Below are 15,357 nucleotides of genomic sequence, written 5' to 3'. Positions count from 1 at the left end.
AACTAAAGACAAAAGCAAATTATTAAATCCCCGAACATAGCTCGGCCAGGTAACAAAATATTTTTCAGGCTGTGAACCCCAGGAGTGCGGCCATCAGGTACTTCAGAAATTGTATCTTAAAATTCCCTGTGGTGTCACATGACAGGGCATGCAGGGCACTCTGGGAGATTTAGAGATGAATAAATTTTAATAAAGGTTCTGGCCAGCGCTCATAATCGAGAATCTCTGGCATCGAAAAAAACTTGTTTGCTTTTAATATCTGACAAACTGGATGGGGCAGTGCTGAAGATGAGGATGTCTAGTACAAATTTGGTAGAGCTACGTGCAAGTGTTAAATTACTTGCTAATACTACTTTAAATACTTTATGCACTGTCTATTCATAATTGATAGTGATTGATAGTGATAGTAATTTATAGTTATTGATAGTGATTAATAGTTATTGATAGTAATAGTAATTTATAGTGGTTGATAGTTATTGATAGTGATTGATAGTAATTGATACTAATAGTAATTTATAGTTATTGATAGTAATTGATAGTGATTGATAGTAATAGTAATTTATAGTTATTGATAGTGATTGATAGTAATTGATAGTAATAGTAATTTATAGTTATTGATAGTGATTGATAGTAATTGATAGTAATAGTAATTTATAGTTATTGATAGTAATTGATAGTAATAGTAATTTATAGTTATTGATAGTGATTGATAGTAATTGATAGTAATAGCAATTTATAGTTATTGATAGTGATTGATAGTAATTGATAGTAATAGTAATTTCTAGTTATTGATAGTGATTGATAGTAATAGTAATTTATAGTTATTGATAGTAATTGATAGTGATTGATAGTAATTTATAGTGGTTGATAGTAATTGATAGTAATATTAATTTATAGTTATTGATAGTGATTGATAGTTATTGATAGTGATTGATAGTAATTGATAGTAATAGTTATTGATAGTAATTGATAGTGATTGATAGTTATTGATAGTGATTGATAGTAATAGTTATTGATAGTAATTGATAGTGGTCGATAGAGGAGGGGTGGTAGAATGCGTTTTTACCAACCTTCAATAGTGTAGTTCCTACCAACAGCAGGTCCAAACGCATTCTGCGCGACACAATAGTATGCCCTTAACCCCATGTCCTGCTCTATGGACACATTATTGCCAGGAAGGAGCTGGCTGACCCCTCCTGACACCTTGTACATGGATATGCTAGGCAGGGGGGTGCCCTTGGCGGTACAGGAGAAGTAGGTCTTTAGTGCATGCTTGGTAAACCCAGATGTAACCGCAGGCAAGGAACCTTGGCAACAAAAGGTAACATTAGAAGAAAAAAGACGGACTTCATTCAAAATTGCACTCAGAGTGAATTGCTCTAAATCTAGACCAGAGAGACAGTACAGCCCTACACTCAAATATCTTCTTAGTCTCATGCAAAAATGGGAAAAAATGTTGCACACAAATATGCATCATGTATTGCAGGCTCCATTTCCTAGCCAAGCCACAGCCACACATAGGCTCTATTTCCAGCCGATATCGAGAGTTGCAGTCTTATTATCCTCAGCCCCACTAACAACAGGTCCATGACGTAGTTTGCGGTACACAACTTATGTAAATTGGCACGTTTGTTGACACAAGATGCATGCCCAGATCAGCTTGCAAACTTTGAAATGGGGAATGGTGTCCTTTGGTCAAAAGGTCAGAAAAATCGCCCAGCTGTTGTTGGGAGCAGGTAATGGGAGCTTACAGAAACGGCTGATAATGAGGTGAGCAGACATATTCCTAAAGGACAACCCGTCCGTCTTTGTGCACTATGTTCATCAAAAACTCACCTTTGACCTCTAGTGAACAATCCGCTTTACCCATAGTACTTTGAACTTGGCAAGTGTATGTCCCAAGGTGTTTCACTCCAAATGGAGAGATGGAGAGCCTCTGAGAGCCCTGAGACCCAGTCTTCTGGATTCTGTACTTTCCATCATAAGCTAGCTTGACTGAGTCCTTCTCCCAGGCCACTACCTCTGGCACAGGGATCCCCTCTGCTTTACACTCCAGGATTGTTTCTTGTCCTGGGTTTTCTTTGATAACCTCAATGGCACAACTTGGGGGCTCTGTGGTAAAAATGACATGTTCTTAGTCAGCACTGGCAAATGGGACCCAGTATCAAATGGATGTTGGTAAGAGTGTGAAGTAGAAAGAAATGGTGCTATCGTTGGGCTGAACATACTTGTAGTATTGCATTGAATGGCAATCATGTAGCCTGCGAACAACAGCTGGCGGTTATGTTGAGTTTCTATCCAAGAATACAAGAATTTGTTTTGATAGCTTTTTGAAAGGCCGCATGAGAGAGCTGGGGCTAGTGTAAGGGGAGCCTTGCATAACCCCATGAGATTTTCGAAACTCAAGGAGGTTTTCTATCATTATGATGATGTTGAATTTCCAGCCTTTTACTGCGGTATGTGGGTCTCAGTCTCCGGCTCACTGAAATAGAGCCTTAAGGAGCAAGCATGTTTGCAGACGTACCACTTGGGCATACAGAGGCAGAATCCCCATAATTGATATCCTGAATCCATGAGCTGAAATATAAATAGGAGAGTTGAGTCTTATACCACAAGGGCCAATCTGTCAAGGAGAGTTGAGACATACCTCAAAGGCCAATCTGTTCAGTTCAGTTAGTTATAATTTTACAAGTTGTAATTTTACAATCAACAACAGTGTAGTTCAGCATTTTAATGAATATAGTTCTTAGTGCACTGTTTATTTTTGCCATCATTTATACATCTTATCATTCCAATAAGAGAAGGAAATACTAAACTATGTAAAGTACCTGCAGACAAAATATTAATTATCATACAAAAAAACGAGCAAAAAGGCTAAACAGGAAAACAACAGCAGGAAGTTATAACACTTTCAATGACAAAAGAAAAGGCCAGCAGATGAGGAACTTAAATTACCTGGTGTTTGCATGTCCTTTGGTCACACACTTGTCCTCACTCCAGCCACAGTAGGGATCACGTGTCAGGACACATGTTGTGCACGAGGTGTAGTGGGCACAGTGATGTGTTGGCATTCGGATCACACTTGAATGTCCACCAATAAATACTGCATCCTATCAGAGAAGGCATGTCAACACTTGCCTAAGTAGGCAAAGCAAGAACATGTTTGCTAAAAACAATAAAACCTCTATAAAGTCAAAAAATATTTCTACTTTCTCCCTGGTAATTACTGTAGAATAGACGTTGGGTAGAAATTGGACCATATCATAGACTTGTGTAGGGTAAATAACTAGTTATTAATATTTTATGGGTTACCTTATAAAGTTTCATCTGATAAATAGGTGTCTGATTCTGAAAGTTACAAACAATTTCAGTAGCTTTCACAACGAAAGTTAATTCCAAATTAGTTAATTTGGGGAAGATTTACCTTCATCACATCTCTCTGCTCAAGAATGCTGACTTCCTGTGAGGTGGGATTTTGGAAAACCTTGTACACAGTACCATTATCTAAGAAGCAGGAAAACATGAGCCACACCTCAATATAAAGGATGAAAACCTAAGATTGAGATCATGTCCCATATTCCCTTGGAAATGTTGAAAAGATTCCCAGGTATCTGACCACCCCAGATAACCAGTTATCTGTTTAGAATTACCCGTACCTGTTCCTAAAAACATGACAGGGACTGTCTTGATAGTGGATCCAGCAACAATAGAGACTTTATCAACCACCATCTGGGTAAATCTGCAGATACCAATCATGAGTTAAAAAACAATGAGCTGTCAAAGTAATGGAATGGATTTGAACAGACCTAACTCCCTGTTTGATGAATAAGGGCTTTTTGTCAGTTGGTTTGATGCTATCTGAAAGAATTGGGTGCTCTTTCGCAAACTTAAAGACCTCCACACTGTATCGCTTTGTATCCAGATCTGGTGAACACTGAAAAGCAAGAAGAGGTTATACAATAAACAGCAAAACTGCCAAAGTTTTTGCACTGAAAATGATGATGTTGAATTGGTGATACTTTGTTGTCTGTCAAGTGATGATAAAAACAGGATTGTTTGGCCAGTTTTAGTAGTAACGATGATGCTTTTGTAAAACCAATTTCCTGGGTTTTTTTAAAAGAATAATGGTCTATATTCTTGCATGCTTGAGTTATCAACTGTTTCTGAAGGAGTATTCATAAGAACACTTTTCAAAAGTATCCAAGCATGCATATATTGAAATGAGAGTAGAAACACCCATACCTTAGGTCTTCCAGGAGTAGCTTCCAGGCCCTGCGGCAGGCCTGTAGTGACCCAGCCCTTAATAACTGGGTCTTGGTTTACAGTCTTTTCCTCAAGATACAAGCTTGAGGCAAATACTGACTGGATGGTCTTCATGGGATACAAACACACTGCAGAGCCAGCTAACCCATTCCTAGAAAATGGCCAAGAAAAAAACATAAAAAACAGTCTCTATAATAAAATATTTACTGTATTTACTCATGCATAATACACTCTTATGTATTATTCCCACACTGATTTTTTAAGGTAACTATATTTGACAAAAATCCTAGATGGGAAGTATTAGAGAATAATCGTGACATTCGCCTAAAACAAACATAAAAAACATCTACTTCTTTCTCGCCTGAGTCCTTCATGGAACACTCTCCAGACTTTGTTGCTTATTTAGATTTGGTACAACAAAACCACATGTTGCAGAGCAACAAACAAGAAGTTTCGTGTATAATACACGCCCCAATTTTGGAGGACATTTTCGTATGAAAAAAGTGTGTATTATTCATGAGTAAATATGGCATAGGTTTATAGGTAGAGAATTGATACGTTTTGGAGCAAAGTGTATTGCTAAGTATGGGCCAATGAGTGATTTAGAAGTTTTTGTCTTAAAGTGTTTCTGAAGCGAAAATCGTGTCAGGCTGTTCTTAGGCTTATTATAAAATTCAATCTTCACTTAATATTATAAAAGAAAAGTCAAACTAAAAGATTACAAGCAACATGATGCAATTATTCTTCAAAGAGCGGTAACAAGTGCGACAAAAAATAAAGCAAAATTACATTATAGGCACTGCCCGTGTTTCATCACACGGTTGCTTACTATGCTGAAGGAGTCATTTTGAATCGATTATTGACCAAAAAGTTCACTAGTTTGTCCTACTATTTATTGCATTTATATTCTTACAATGTCTGATTACAACAAATAGTCTAGTGAAGAGTCATACAAAACTCTTCGGCAGGCAACAGGAGCGAATTTGGATAGAAAGGAGCAGTGCATTCCCTTGAAGCTGAACGAGTGAGAGTCGTTTGCATGATACAAACGGAGAAATAAGTGGATTATAAAATGATCTGTTGTATCTACCATCAGAGAGGATAATAGCACGGCTTCCAGGGCAGTTTTCCAGAAGTCAGTTTATTTGGTAAGTTTATTTTTCTGTACTCGAGCTGTGATCTGGATGCGAGTAAATACGATAATACGCTCGCCGAAGCTTAACTTTTTTGCTGGTTTTCAGTAGCAATCCGAGAAGAAATCATACATCACATCATAAATTTACCTTCTACTTTGTATTTAACAAAATGAATGCAATTTATTCAACTAGCAAAACATAATTGTGAAACCTAATCCATTTAGTTTCGAAAAAGTCAAAATGGGGACTCACAAAATTAATATATATTAATTAAGTTATATTAATTAAGTAACAACTTATATAAAGTATTTTACACCGTTTTGTAATAAAAAAAACAATGCACTGTATTCAAATAGCAAAACGTTATTGTGAAACCTGATCCATTTAGTTCAGGTCTAATGGGGATTCTGTTGACTTGGATAATTTGTTAGGATCCATAATTTCTTTTCTAAAAATACTCATCAGAGTTATCATGTTGACTTTTAAAATGTTCTTTTTTTAGATAATGACTCTCTCTTTTGCTGTTTTGCAGATGCTGGGCTTCTGTTGATGTGCACTTGAGGGCCCATGAGATAGAGTATTACATACTTTAATTTTGTAAGAATCATTGAGAGGCACAGTAATGCTACAGGGTCTGTACTCAATTTCAAGTCAACATCAGCTTGGTTTATGTGAGGGACTCATCTTCATTAGTTTTCATCAAATAATACAGTAAATACAAAGCAAAGAGACACTATCCAAATATACAAGCTTCAGTGATATCGCTCTCGTTTCATCATCATAATCGTATGGCCTCAGCCAAGAGGGCTCAAGATGACCCCTGCGGTCTGTCATTGCACTTGGCATGCCCATTACAAACTCGCCATGATTGTGCATTGCGTAAAATTAAAGGTTTACTCACTCATTTCAAATTTAAGTTGCTCAGAACCTTAGATTGGCTGTACAGCATACATACCCCTTTTCTTTAGCATAGTCTTGTGCAAAATTTTCTTGATTGAGAATATCCACAAGTTTATTGATTCCAATATTTATTCACCATTTGGCTGTTTGGGAAGCAAAGTGACTCCGATTTATAGAAGGCTGCTTGTTTGATACCAAGTCACAAATGTGACCATGAATAGTCACTAACTCTTGAGTGTCTAGCCAGTGTATGTGCATTAGTCTGTTATACAATAAGCTTTTATTTCCTAGCTGATAACAGTCAATTCAGGCTTTATTTCATTTAAATTTTAATTTTGTGACTGTTCTTTCTTTGATCCTTGACGTCTGCATTTTGTCTTTGATTAGCTAGAAATACTTTTTTTAATTGCATCACTATTTTCATTTCTTCCTTGTTTTCTTTTACCATTGCTGATGACTCTACATGGCGCTTTGGGGTATTTGAAACTTATCCCTTGGTTGCACTTTGTTAGCTTCTAACTTCAATCTTGTGAAGGGGGGCAATGGCAAAAATGGTTTTATTAAAAAAACATTCTACTGCTAATAGTATAGATACAGGAGAAGAAATTATTTGCATACTGTACTATGAAAAGTTGAGGGCGAGGGTCAACATGATGGATTATATAGTCTTTTTCACCGAGCATATGACAGCAAGCTTATACAATTCTGGTGGACTAGCAAGGTAAGGCTAGGTAACTCTCTATAGCCTTCTTTCTCCATCTAAGGTGTACCTTGGGGTGGACTGCTGTGGTCCCCTAATCTCTGAGATTTTGTATGAAAACATAAAAAAGGACATTGGATCTCCTTTCCATGAAATCCTTATACTAGCCACCCTGGAAACACTTGATCCCCCTAGTTGTAGCCCTAAGTGGAAAAACAAACTTCTTTGTGTAGTCACCTGAGTAGATGCACATTCCCCTTCTAACTCTTAAGGTGACATATAATAAAAACAGTTTGATTTAGCAGCAGGGCTATAGCTTAGAACAAGGGGGAGGAAACTTTTCCCCCCCTGTTTAGCAAAATAGGCAGACATGAAAAAATGTGCCCCCCTCTCAACACCACAAAATGCTTTATTAGTTCAATCAAATCATGAATTTTTTGCCCCATCAGCATGTTTTGCTATTCTAATGGCCCCAGAACACTTTGAGGGGATTATTATTTTGGTGTGTTCGATTTCCACCTTGCCTAAACCTGATTGTGTAGGTTCCACTCTACAGCGGATTGTCAATCGACCAAAACACTGTAAACGACCCTTCAGCTCAGATTTCTATAATTAACCAAAATATCTTTAGCTAGGATTGATAGTCATGTTAAGACCCTCTACTAGAGATAATTCATAAAGGTCAATTGAATACGAATTATAAGAAGAACAACAAGTAAATGGCTTGTGAACGATGACGCGAATCCATTGAGCGCACGTGTAAGCAATCAAAACCGAACAAAACAAGACAAATACCTTGCCATTTTCTCAACGACTTTGCCTTCTTGATAGACTTATTTCTCTTTAAAACCCTTTCACAGTTCGAACCCCACATTGCTCTTAGATTCGCTATAGATTTTTCTGTGCCTAGCTACAAGAATGTCAACTTTGTGTAACTCGTTGGCTCAGAAGTAGCAGCTTCAAAGTAGCAGTAGGCTCCGAAGTAGCAGTTCAAATTGCCTAAGGTTAGAAAGGTGCAACATTCTGATTTCCTCGACGATCTTCACACAAGATTAATCTTTTTGCACCATGTCATTTTAGGGGCGGAAGGAACATCGACAAGTCAGTTGTTAGGCCATAATTTTTGCAGCTTTTGTGGCCTCGGGAATCCGCAAAGTAAACTTCATATGGGCTTGTGTTGTGGCCATGACCGTCGCCTTCCTTTCGCGCGCTTTTCTTCCCGCTGAGCAAGTGATGTCACAAGCCCTTCAAAATGTCGCACTTGATGGGACAAAAACACCTACTTCACGCAATACTTTTTTCCAATGGGTTTATGTGGATCGACAGCTTTGAAATGTTGTTCCTTTGATATTTGAGGTTTAAAAAAATGACACAAAAAGGCTATGTTTCCTTTCGCTTCAGAAACACTTTAAAGTTTATCTTTCAGAAAAAGATATAAAAATGACAATAAACTTCCCAATTCGAACTTAAGAAGCACAAGTTGGTGAAAGCATCGTACTCCTGTTGCTTGTACAAATACAATGTTTACATTTTGCTGTTTGGTAAATACATATACCAGAAAAGCAAGCACTTACTTGGGTGTTGTGAACACACCAAAAATAATAGCTTCAGGGCCATCCCCATACTTGAAAGTTGATTCTGAAAAAATATATAGGAAAATGATAATAGAATAGTGGGTTCTAAATACCACAACAAGATCCCAGTGAATAATCAAGCAACTTGAGAATCTGCGTTAAAGACTTACGAATCAGGTCAAAGTTAAACTGTACATCCCCAGGAGATGCACACTCAATTCTTGATTTTGTGAATGATGTGAACTTCTTGCTCAGCACAAACAAGCCTCCTGAGTCATACTTAGAGAGCAAAAATGTAATCTCAGATACTAATCATAAACCATGTAGTCACAAACATAGAGATGTTATTCATTTTTATTGTGATGATTCAGTTTACTGAGATAATACTTACAGAGATCACAAACCATGTAGTCACAAACATAGAGATGTTATTCATTTTTATTGTGACGATTCAGTTTACTGTGATAATACTTACAGATATTACAAACCATGTAGTCACACACATAGAGATGTTATTCATTTTTATTGTAATGATTCAGTTTACTGTGATAATACTTACAGAGCAGACTCTTCCCACTCTTGAATAAACAGCCTAAAGATGTAAAGAACAGAGTAACAGATAAACAAACTTTTAGGGAACACTACATGTCCTTTCCAAACAAAAGTTCAGGGCCCCTAGAACCTTGGAGGAAGAAAAGAAAACGTTGCAGGAAAGTGTTCATAAGGCTACTAGAAACTCCAAGAAAAGTTGTAAATGGCGGGTAGGTTGTGTCAACAAGACTTTCACAAGAACATAACTTTTTTCAAGACTGATTTCTCAAAAGTTCAGGGATTGGATAAAACATTGTAAATATGGAGGGGGGATTCTATAAATGTTTGGTGGAGAAATTCCGAGCAAGAGGTAAGATAGAGTATCAAATTATATGCTAATGAACATGCAACATTATAAACAGTAAAGCTTCATGACGCCATGATAGCTTTTTCAATATACTCAAATATTTCCCTGGAGACAATTTCAATCCCATCTCACATGTCCAAAGAAGGGTATCTTATTGAACAATAAGGTTCCTATTGAATATTGATGAATGTTTTTAATATTCATTAGTGTTTTTAATATTGATTAGTGTTTTTAATATTAATTTCAACCTTTGGCTTTTCTTCAATGGCAGTCTCCCTGAAGAAGAAGTAGATGAATTCATCCGGGATGTGGTATGATGACACAAAGTGAGCGTCTGAAAATGTCAACAATGTTCTTGACAGTAAACTATATTTCAAGTTAACTTCAAATCTCTCATAAGTAACATCAATTTTACCAAGCTGTCTATACCCACTAGGCCATGCATTGTGTTGTACTATACCCACTAGGCCATGCATTGTGTTGTACTATACCCACTAGGCCATGCATTGTGTTGTACTATACCCACTAGGCCATGCATTGTGCTGTACTATACCCACTAGGCCATGCATTGTGTTGTACTATACCCACTAGGCCATGCATTATGATGTACTATACCCACTAGGCCATACATTATGATGTACTATACCCACTAGGCCATGCATTATGTTGTACTATACCCACTAGGCCATGCATTGTGTTGTACTATACCCACTAGGCCATGCATTATGATGTACTATACCCACTAGGCCATGCATTATGTTGTACTATACCCACTAGGCCATGCATTGTGTTGTACTATACCCACTAGGCCATTCATTGTGCTGTACTATACCCACTAGGCCATGCATTGTGTTGTACTATACCCACTAGGCCATGCATTGTGTTGTACTATACCCACTAGGCCATGCATTATGATGTACTATACCCACTAGGCCATGCATTGTGTTGTACTATATCCACTAGGCCATGCATTATGATGTACTATACCCACTAGGCCATGCATTGTGTTGTACTATACCCACTAGGCCATGCATTATGATGTACTATACCCACTAGGCCATGCATTGTGTTGTACTATACCCACTAGGCCATGCATTGTGTTGTACTATACCCACTAGGCCATGCATTGTGTTGTACTATACCCACTAGGCCATGCATTGTGTTGTACTATACCCACTAGGCCATGCATTGTGTTGTACTATACCCACTAGGCCATGCATTGTTGTACTATACCCACTAGGCCATGCATTGTGTTGTACTATACCCACTAGGCCATGCATTGTGTTGTACTATACCCACTAGGCCATGCATTGTGTTGTACTATACCCACTAGGCCATGCATTGTGTTGTACTATACCCACTAGGCCATGCATTGTGTTGTACTATATCCACTAGGCCATGCATTGTGTTGTACTATACCCACTAGGCCATGCATTTTGTTGTACTATATCCACTAGGCATTGCATTGTATTGTACTATACCCACTAGGCCATGCATTGTTGTACTATACCCACTAGGCCATGCATTGTGTTGTACTATACCCACTAGGCCATGCATTGTGTTGTACTATATCCACTAGGCCATGCATTGTGTTGTACTATACCCACTAGGCCATGCATTTTGTTGTACTATATCCACTAGGCATTGCATTGTATTGTACTATACCCACTAGGCCATGCATTGTTGTACTATACCCACTAGGCCATGCATTGTGTTGTACTATACCCACTAGGCCATGCATTGTGTTGTACTATACCCACTAGGCCATGCATTGTGTTGTACTATACCCACTAGGCCATACATTGTGTTGTACTATACCCACTAGGCCATGCATTGTTGTACTATACCCACTAGGCCATGCATTGTGTTGTACTATACCCACTAGGCCATGCATTGTGCTGTACTATACCCACTAGGCCATGCATTGTGATGTACTATACCCACTAGGCCATGCATTGTGCTGTACTATACCCACTAGGCCATGCATTGTGTTATACTATACCCACTAGGCCATGCATTGTGTTGTACTATACACACTTGGCAATGCATTGTGTTGTACTATACCCACTAGGCCATGCATTGTGTTGTACTATACCCACTAGGCCATGCATTATGATGTACTATACCCACTAGGCCATGCATTGTGTTGTACTATACCCACTAGGACATACATTGTGTTGTACTATACCCACTAGGCCATGCATTGTGTTGTACTATACCCACTAGGCCATGCATTGTGTTGTACTATACCCACTAGGCCATGCATTGTGTTGTACTATACCCACTAGGCCATGCATTGTGCTGTACTATACCCACTAGGCCATGCATTATGATGTACTATACCCACTAGGCCATGCATTATGATGTACTATACCCACTAGGCCATGCATTATGATGTACTATACCCACTAGGCCATGCATTGTGTTGTACTATACCCACTAGGCCATGCATTATGATGTACTATACCCACTAGGCCATGCATTGTGTTGTACTATACCCACTAGGCCATGCATTATGATGTACTATACCCACTAGGCCATGCATTGTGTTGTACTATACCCACTAGGCCATGCATTGTGCTGTACTATACCCACTAGGCCATGCATTGTGTTGTACTATACCCACTAGGCCATGCATTGTGTTGTACTATACCCACTAGGCCATGCATTGTGTTGTACTATACCCACTAGGCCATGCATTGTGCTGTACTATACCCACTAGGCCATGCATTATGATGTACTATACCCACTAGGCCATGCATTATGATGTACTATACCCACTAGGCCATGCATTATGATGTACTATACCCACTAGGCCATGCATTGTGTTGTACTATACCCACTAGGCCATGCATTATGATGTACTATACCCACTAGGCCATGCATTGTGTTGTACTATACCCACTAGGCCATGCATTATGATGTACTATACCCACTAGGCCATGCATTATGATGTACTATACCCACTAGGCCATGCATTGTGTTGTACTATACCCACTAGGCCTTGCATTGTGTTGTACTATACCCACTAGGCCATGCATTGTGTTGTACTATACCCACTAGGCCATGCATTATGATGTACTATACCCACTAGGCCATGCATTATGATGTACTATACCCACTAGGCCATGCATTATGATGTACTATACCCACTAGGCCATGCATTGTGTTGTACTATACCCACTAGGCCATGCATTGTGCTGTACTATACCCACTAGGCCATGCATTATGATGTACTATACCCACTAGGCCATGCATTATGATGTACTATACCCACTAGGCCATGCATTATGATGTACTATACCCACTAGGCCATGCATTGTGTTGTACTATACCCACTAGGCCATGCATTATGATGTACTATACCCACTAGGCCATGCATTGTGTTGTACTATACCCACTAGGCCATGCATTATGATGTACTATACCCACTAGGCCATGCATTGTGTTGTACTATACCCACTAGGCCATGCATTGTGCTGTACTATACCCACTAGGCCATGCATTATGATGTACTATACCCACTAGGCCATGCATTGTGTTGTACTATACCCACTAGGCCATGCATTGTGTTGTACTATACCCACTAGGCCATGCATTGTGTTATACTATACCCACTAGGCCATGCATTGTGTTGTACTATACCCACTAGGCCATGCATTGTGTTGTACTATACCCACTAGGCCATGCATTGTGTTATACTATACCCACTAGGCCATGCATTGTGTTGTACTATACCCACTAGGCCTTGCATTGTGTTGTACTATACCCACTAGGCCATGCATTGTGTTGTACTATACCCACTAGGCCATGCATTATGATGTACAGTACAGCCTGGAAGAAACTTAACAGCGTCGGGCACGTTTTTTTTTAGTGTAGTGTATGCGCGGATTTTGCGTGTAAAACGCTGAGTGTACTACACGAACGGTGTGTGTAGTTTTCCTTTGTTGTGCAGGAATGTTGGCTATTGTTCGCTCGAATTTTTAATGAAGGGAGAAATATTGATAATGCCGAAAATACTTTCATACGAAAGCCACTTGAAACGAGGACGTTTTAGTTGAAGCGTACGGGCATGTATGCATTAAAATAATGCGGTAGTTGCCGCCGACATTACACTGTCTTTGTTTTGCAAAGGCAAGCGAAGATCAATTGTCACCTCGCTTTCTCAATCTTGCGTACGGCCCTAACTAAATCGACTAATTTACTGATTGAGACGTTCTTTAAAGCAAATTAAAGCTGGGATATAGAGGATTCGTTTATGAGGGGTCTGTTTGATGCGCGAGTTTAATAGCAAGAGAAAACAGTCATAGTTTAGTTGCCGCTGACATAACAATGTCTTTGTTTTGCAAAGGCAAGCGAAGATCAATTGTCACCTCGCTTTCTCGATCTTGCGTACAACCCAAACTAAATAGAATATTTTACCGATTGCGACGTTCTTTATAGCGAATTAAAGCTGGGATATAGAGTATTCGTTTATGAGGGGTCTGTTTGATGCGCAAGTTTAATAGCAAGGGAAAACAATCATAGTTAAGTTGCCGTCAACATTAACATGCCGTTGTCGTCGTCAATGTTTTACCCTAGCGTTTTAACAAGCGAAATTTACTACACTTCCTAAACACAACATCATGTCATGCTAGTGACAAACAACTACATATAGTGTCTGACTAGCTGGCGAGACTTTGTATACAGTGACTAGCCGGTGTGAATTTGCACGTTCTTTTGTTGTTGGTAAAACTAACACACTGTCTGATTGCCGTGATCTTATAATGAGCATTTCTCGTGAATTAGACTAACATACTAAACATTTCGTAGCGATTTTAGTAGCACGGAGCGCGGCTAAATATATTAGTTTCACATGGCTTTGGTAACTTTTTTCGTTGATTGAGCAAGAAAGCACCAGTTCAACACATAACCTTCGCTTTTACTCCTTCTTATTAATACAAAAAAAACTTTCTACTTTCGCTTGGTAAAACTACTTGTATTAAGCCAAATTAGGCATGAAGTTTAAAGAGATCAGTTTTTATTGCCGATATTATAAAGTAAAGGAGCTAAAGTTGTATCAGGCTTTTGAATAGTGAAATTCTATCACATCAAACGCCAAACGCCCAAGTTTTCTTTTCACATACAAATGCATGGCATTGAGTTGTAGCCACGAATGCTCTCAAGGGATTCCAAATAAGTTAATGAGGCTAACAGGTATGTGTAGCTTGGTGCGTGTAGTCCCCTGTAGGTGCGTGTAGTTGGAGAGTATGAATCTAATTACACTCAAACTACACGCAAAAAACATGCAAAATTCGCGCAGAAAACACACACAAAATGTTAAGTTTCTTCCAGGCTGTACTGTACTATACCCACTGGGCCATGAACTATGTCGTAAGATGTCTTTTGTGATGCTGCTCCCTTTAACTTTGACAGAAGAATATATATGTTGTGGTGGACAAGCATTGCAAAACAAAGTTTATACCTTTAAGGAAGGCTTCAGTTCCTTCTGTTGCCAAATAATTATTAATAGAGTCCTGGGCTGTGGTTCTGTAGATGGTGGACCTCGTTCCAGACCTGATACTTATCCCAGTGAACAAGTATTCCCCATTGTCTGGTTGAGCTGGAAGAGAAAATAAATGTTGGTTGTATGAGTATTTAAAAAATGCTATAATCTAAAAGCCACAAAATCGAATTCACAAAGGTTAAATACAAACATCACTGCAATCGCATATTGGGAGCTTAACTTACAGACAAATACACCAGTCACATCCTGGTCTGGGAGCTCTGGGCTTCTTGTCTCCCCTTCAATGCCAGTGGGAGGAAGTGGTGATAAAGACGCTGTCCTCTGCAAGAAAAATATTTTTCATAGAAGGATACATCCCGAGATTAAAAAGCCAAACTAAG

At 38.8% G+C, this 15,357-nt stretch overlaps 1 protein-coding gene across 2 annotated transcripts in view; it reads right to left on the bottom strand.

Annotated features, from left to right (window-relative positions):
• Positions 1-15,357, bottom strand: part of LOC116611653 (semaphorin-3B) — a 30,224-nt gene that overhangs the window by 6,856 nt on the left and 8,011 nt on the right. For both annotated transcript variants that reach the window (XM_032372068.2, XM_032372069.2), the window contains exons 7-21: positions 15,202-15,298; positions 14,936-15,073; positions 9,720-9,805; positions 9,133-9,165; positions 8,744-8,852; positions 8,574-8,637; positions 4,243-4,414; positions 3,807-3,934; positions 3,657-3,739; positions 3,425-3,504; positions 3,313-3,348; positions 2,956-3,110; positions 2,525-2,577; positions 1,837-2,112; positions 1,071-1,307 (exon numbers count right to left, since the gene is read on the bottom strand). In XM_032372068.2, coding sequence (XP_032227959.2) covers positions 1,071-1,307; positions 1,837-2,112; positions 2,525-2,577; positions 2,956-3,110; positions 3,313-3,348; positions 3,425-3,504; positions 3,657-3,739; positions 3,807-3,934; positions 4,243-4,414; positions 8,574-8,637; positions 8,744-8,852; positions 9,133-9,165; positions 9,720-9,805; positions 14,936-15,073; positions 15,202-15,298 — 1,747 coding nt within the window. The remainder of the gene's footprint in view (positions 1-1,070; positions 1,308-1,836; positions 2,113-2,524; positions 2,578-2,955; positions 3,111-3,312; positions 3,349-3,424; positions 3,505-3,656; positions 3,740-3,806; positions 3,935-4,242; positions 4,415-8,573; positions 8,638-8,743; positions 8,853-9,132; positions 9,166-9,719; positions 9,806-14,935; positions 15,074-15,201; positions 15,299-15,357) is intronic.

Source organism: Nematostella vectensis, chromosome 5 (assembly GCF_932526225.1).
Source record: "Nematostella vectensis chromosome 5, jaNemVect1.1, whole genome shotgun sequence".
Classification (NCBI taxonomy): domain Eukaryota; kingdom Metazoa; phylum Cnidaria; class Anthozoa; order Actiniaria; family Edwardsiidae; genus Nematostella; species Nematostella vectensis.
This window is presented reverse-complemented; position numbering and strand designations above follow the sequence as displayed.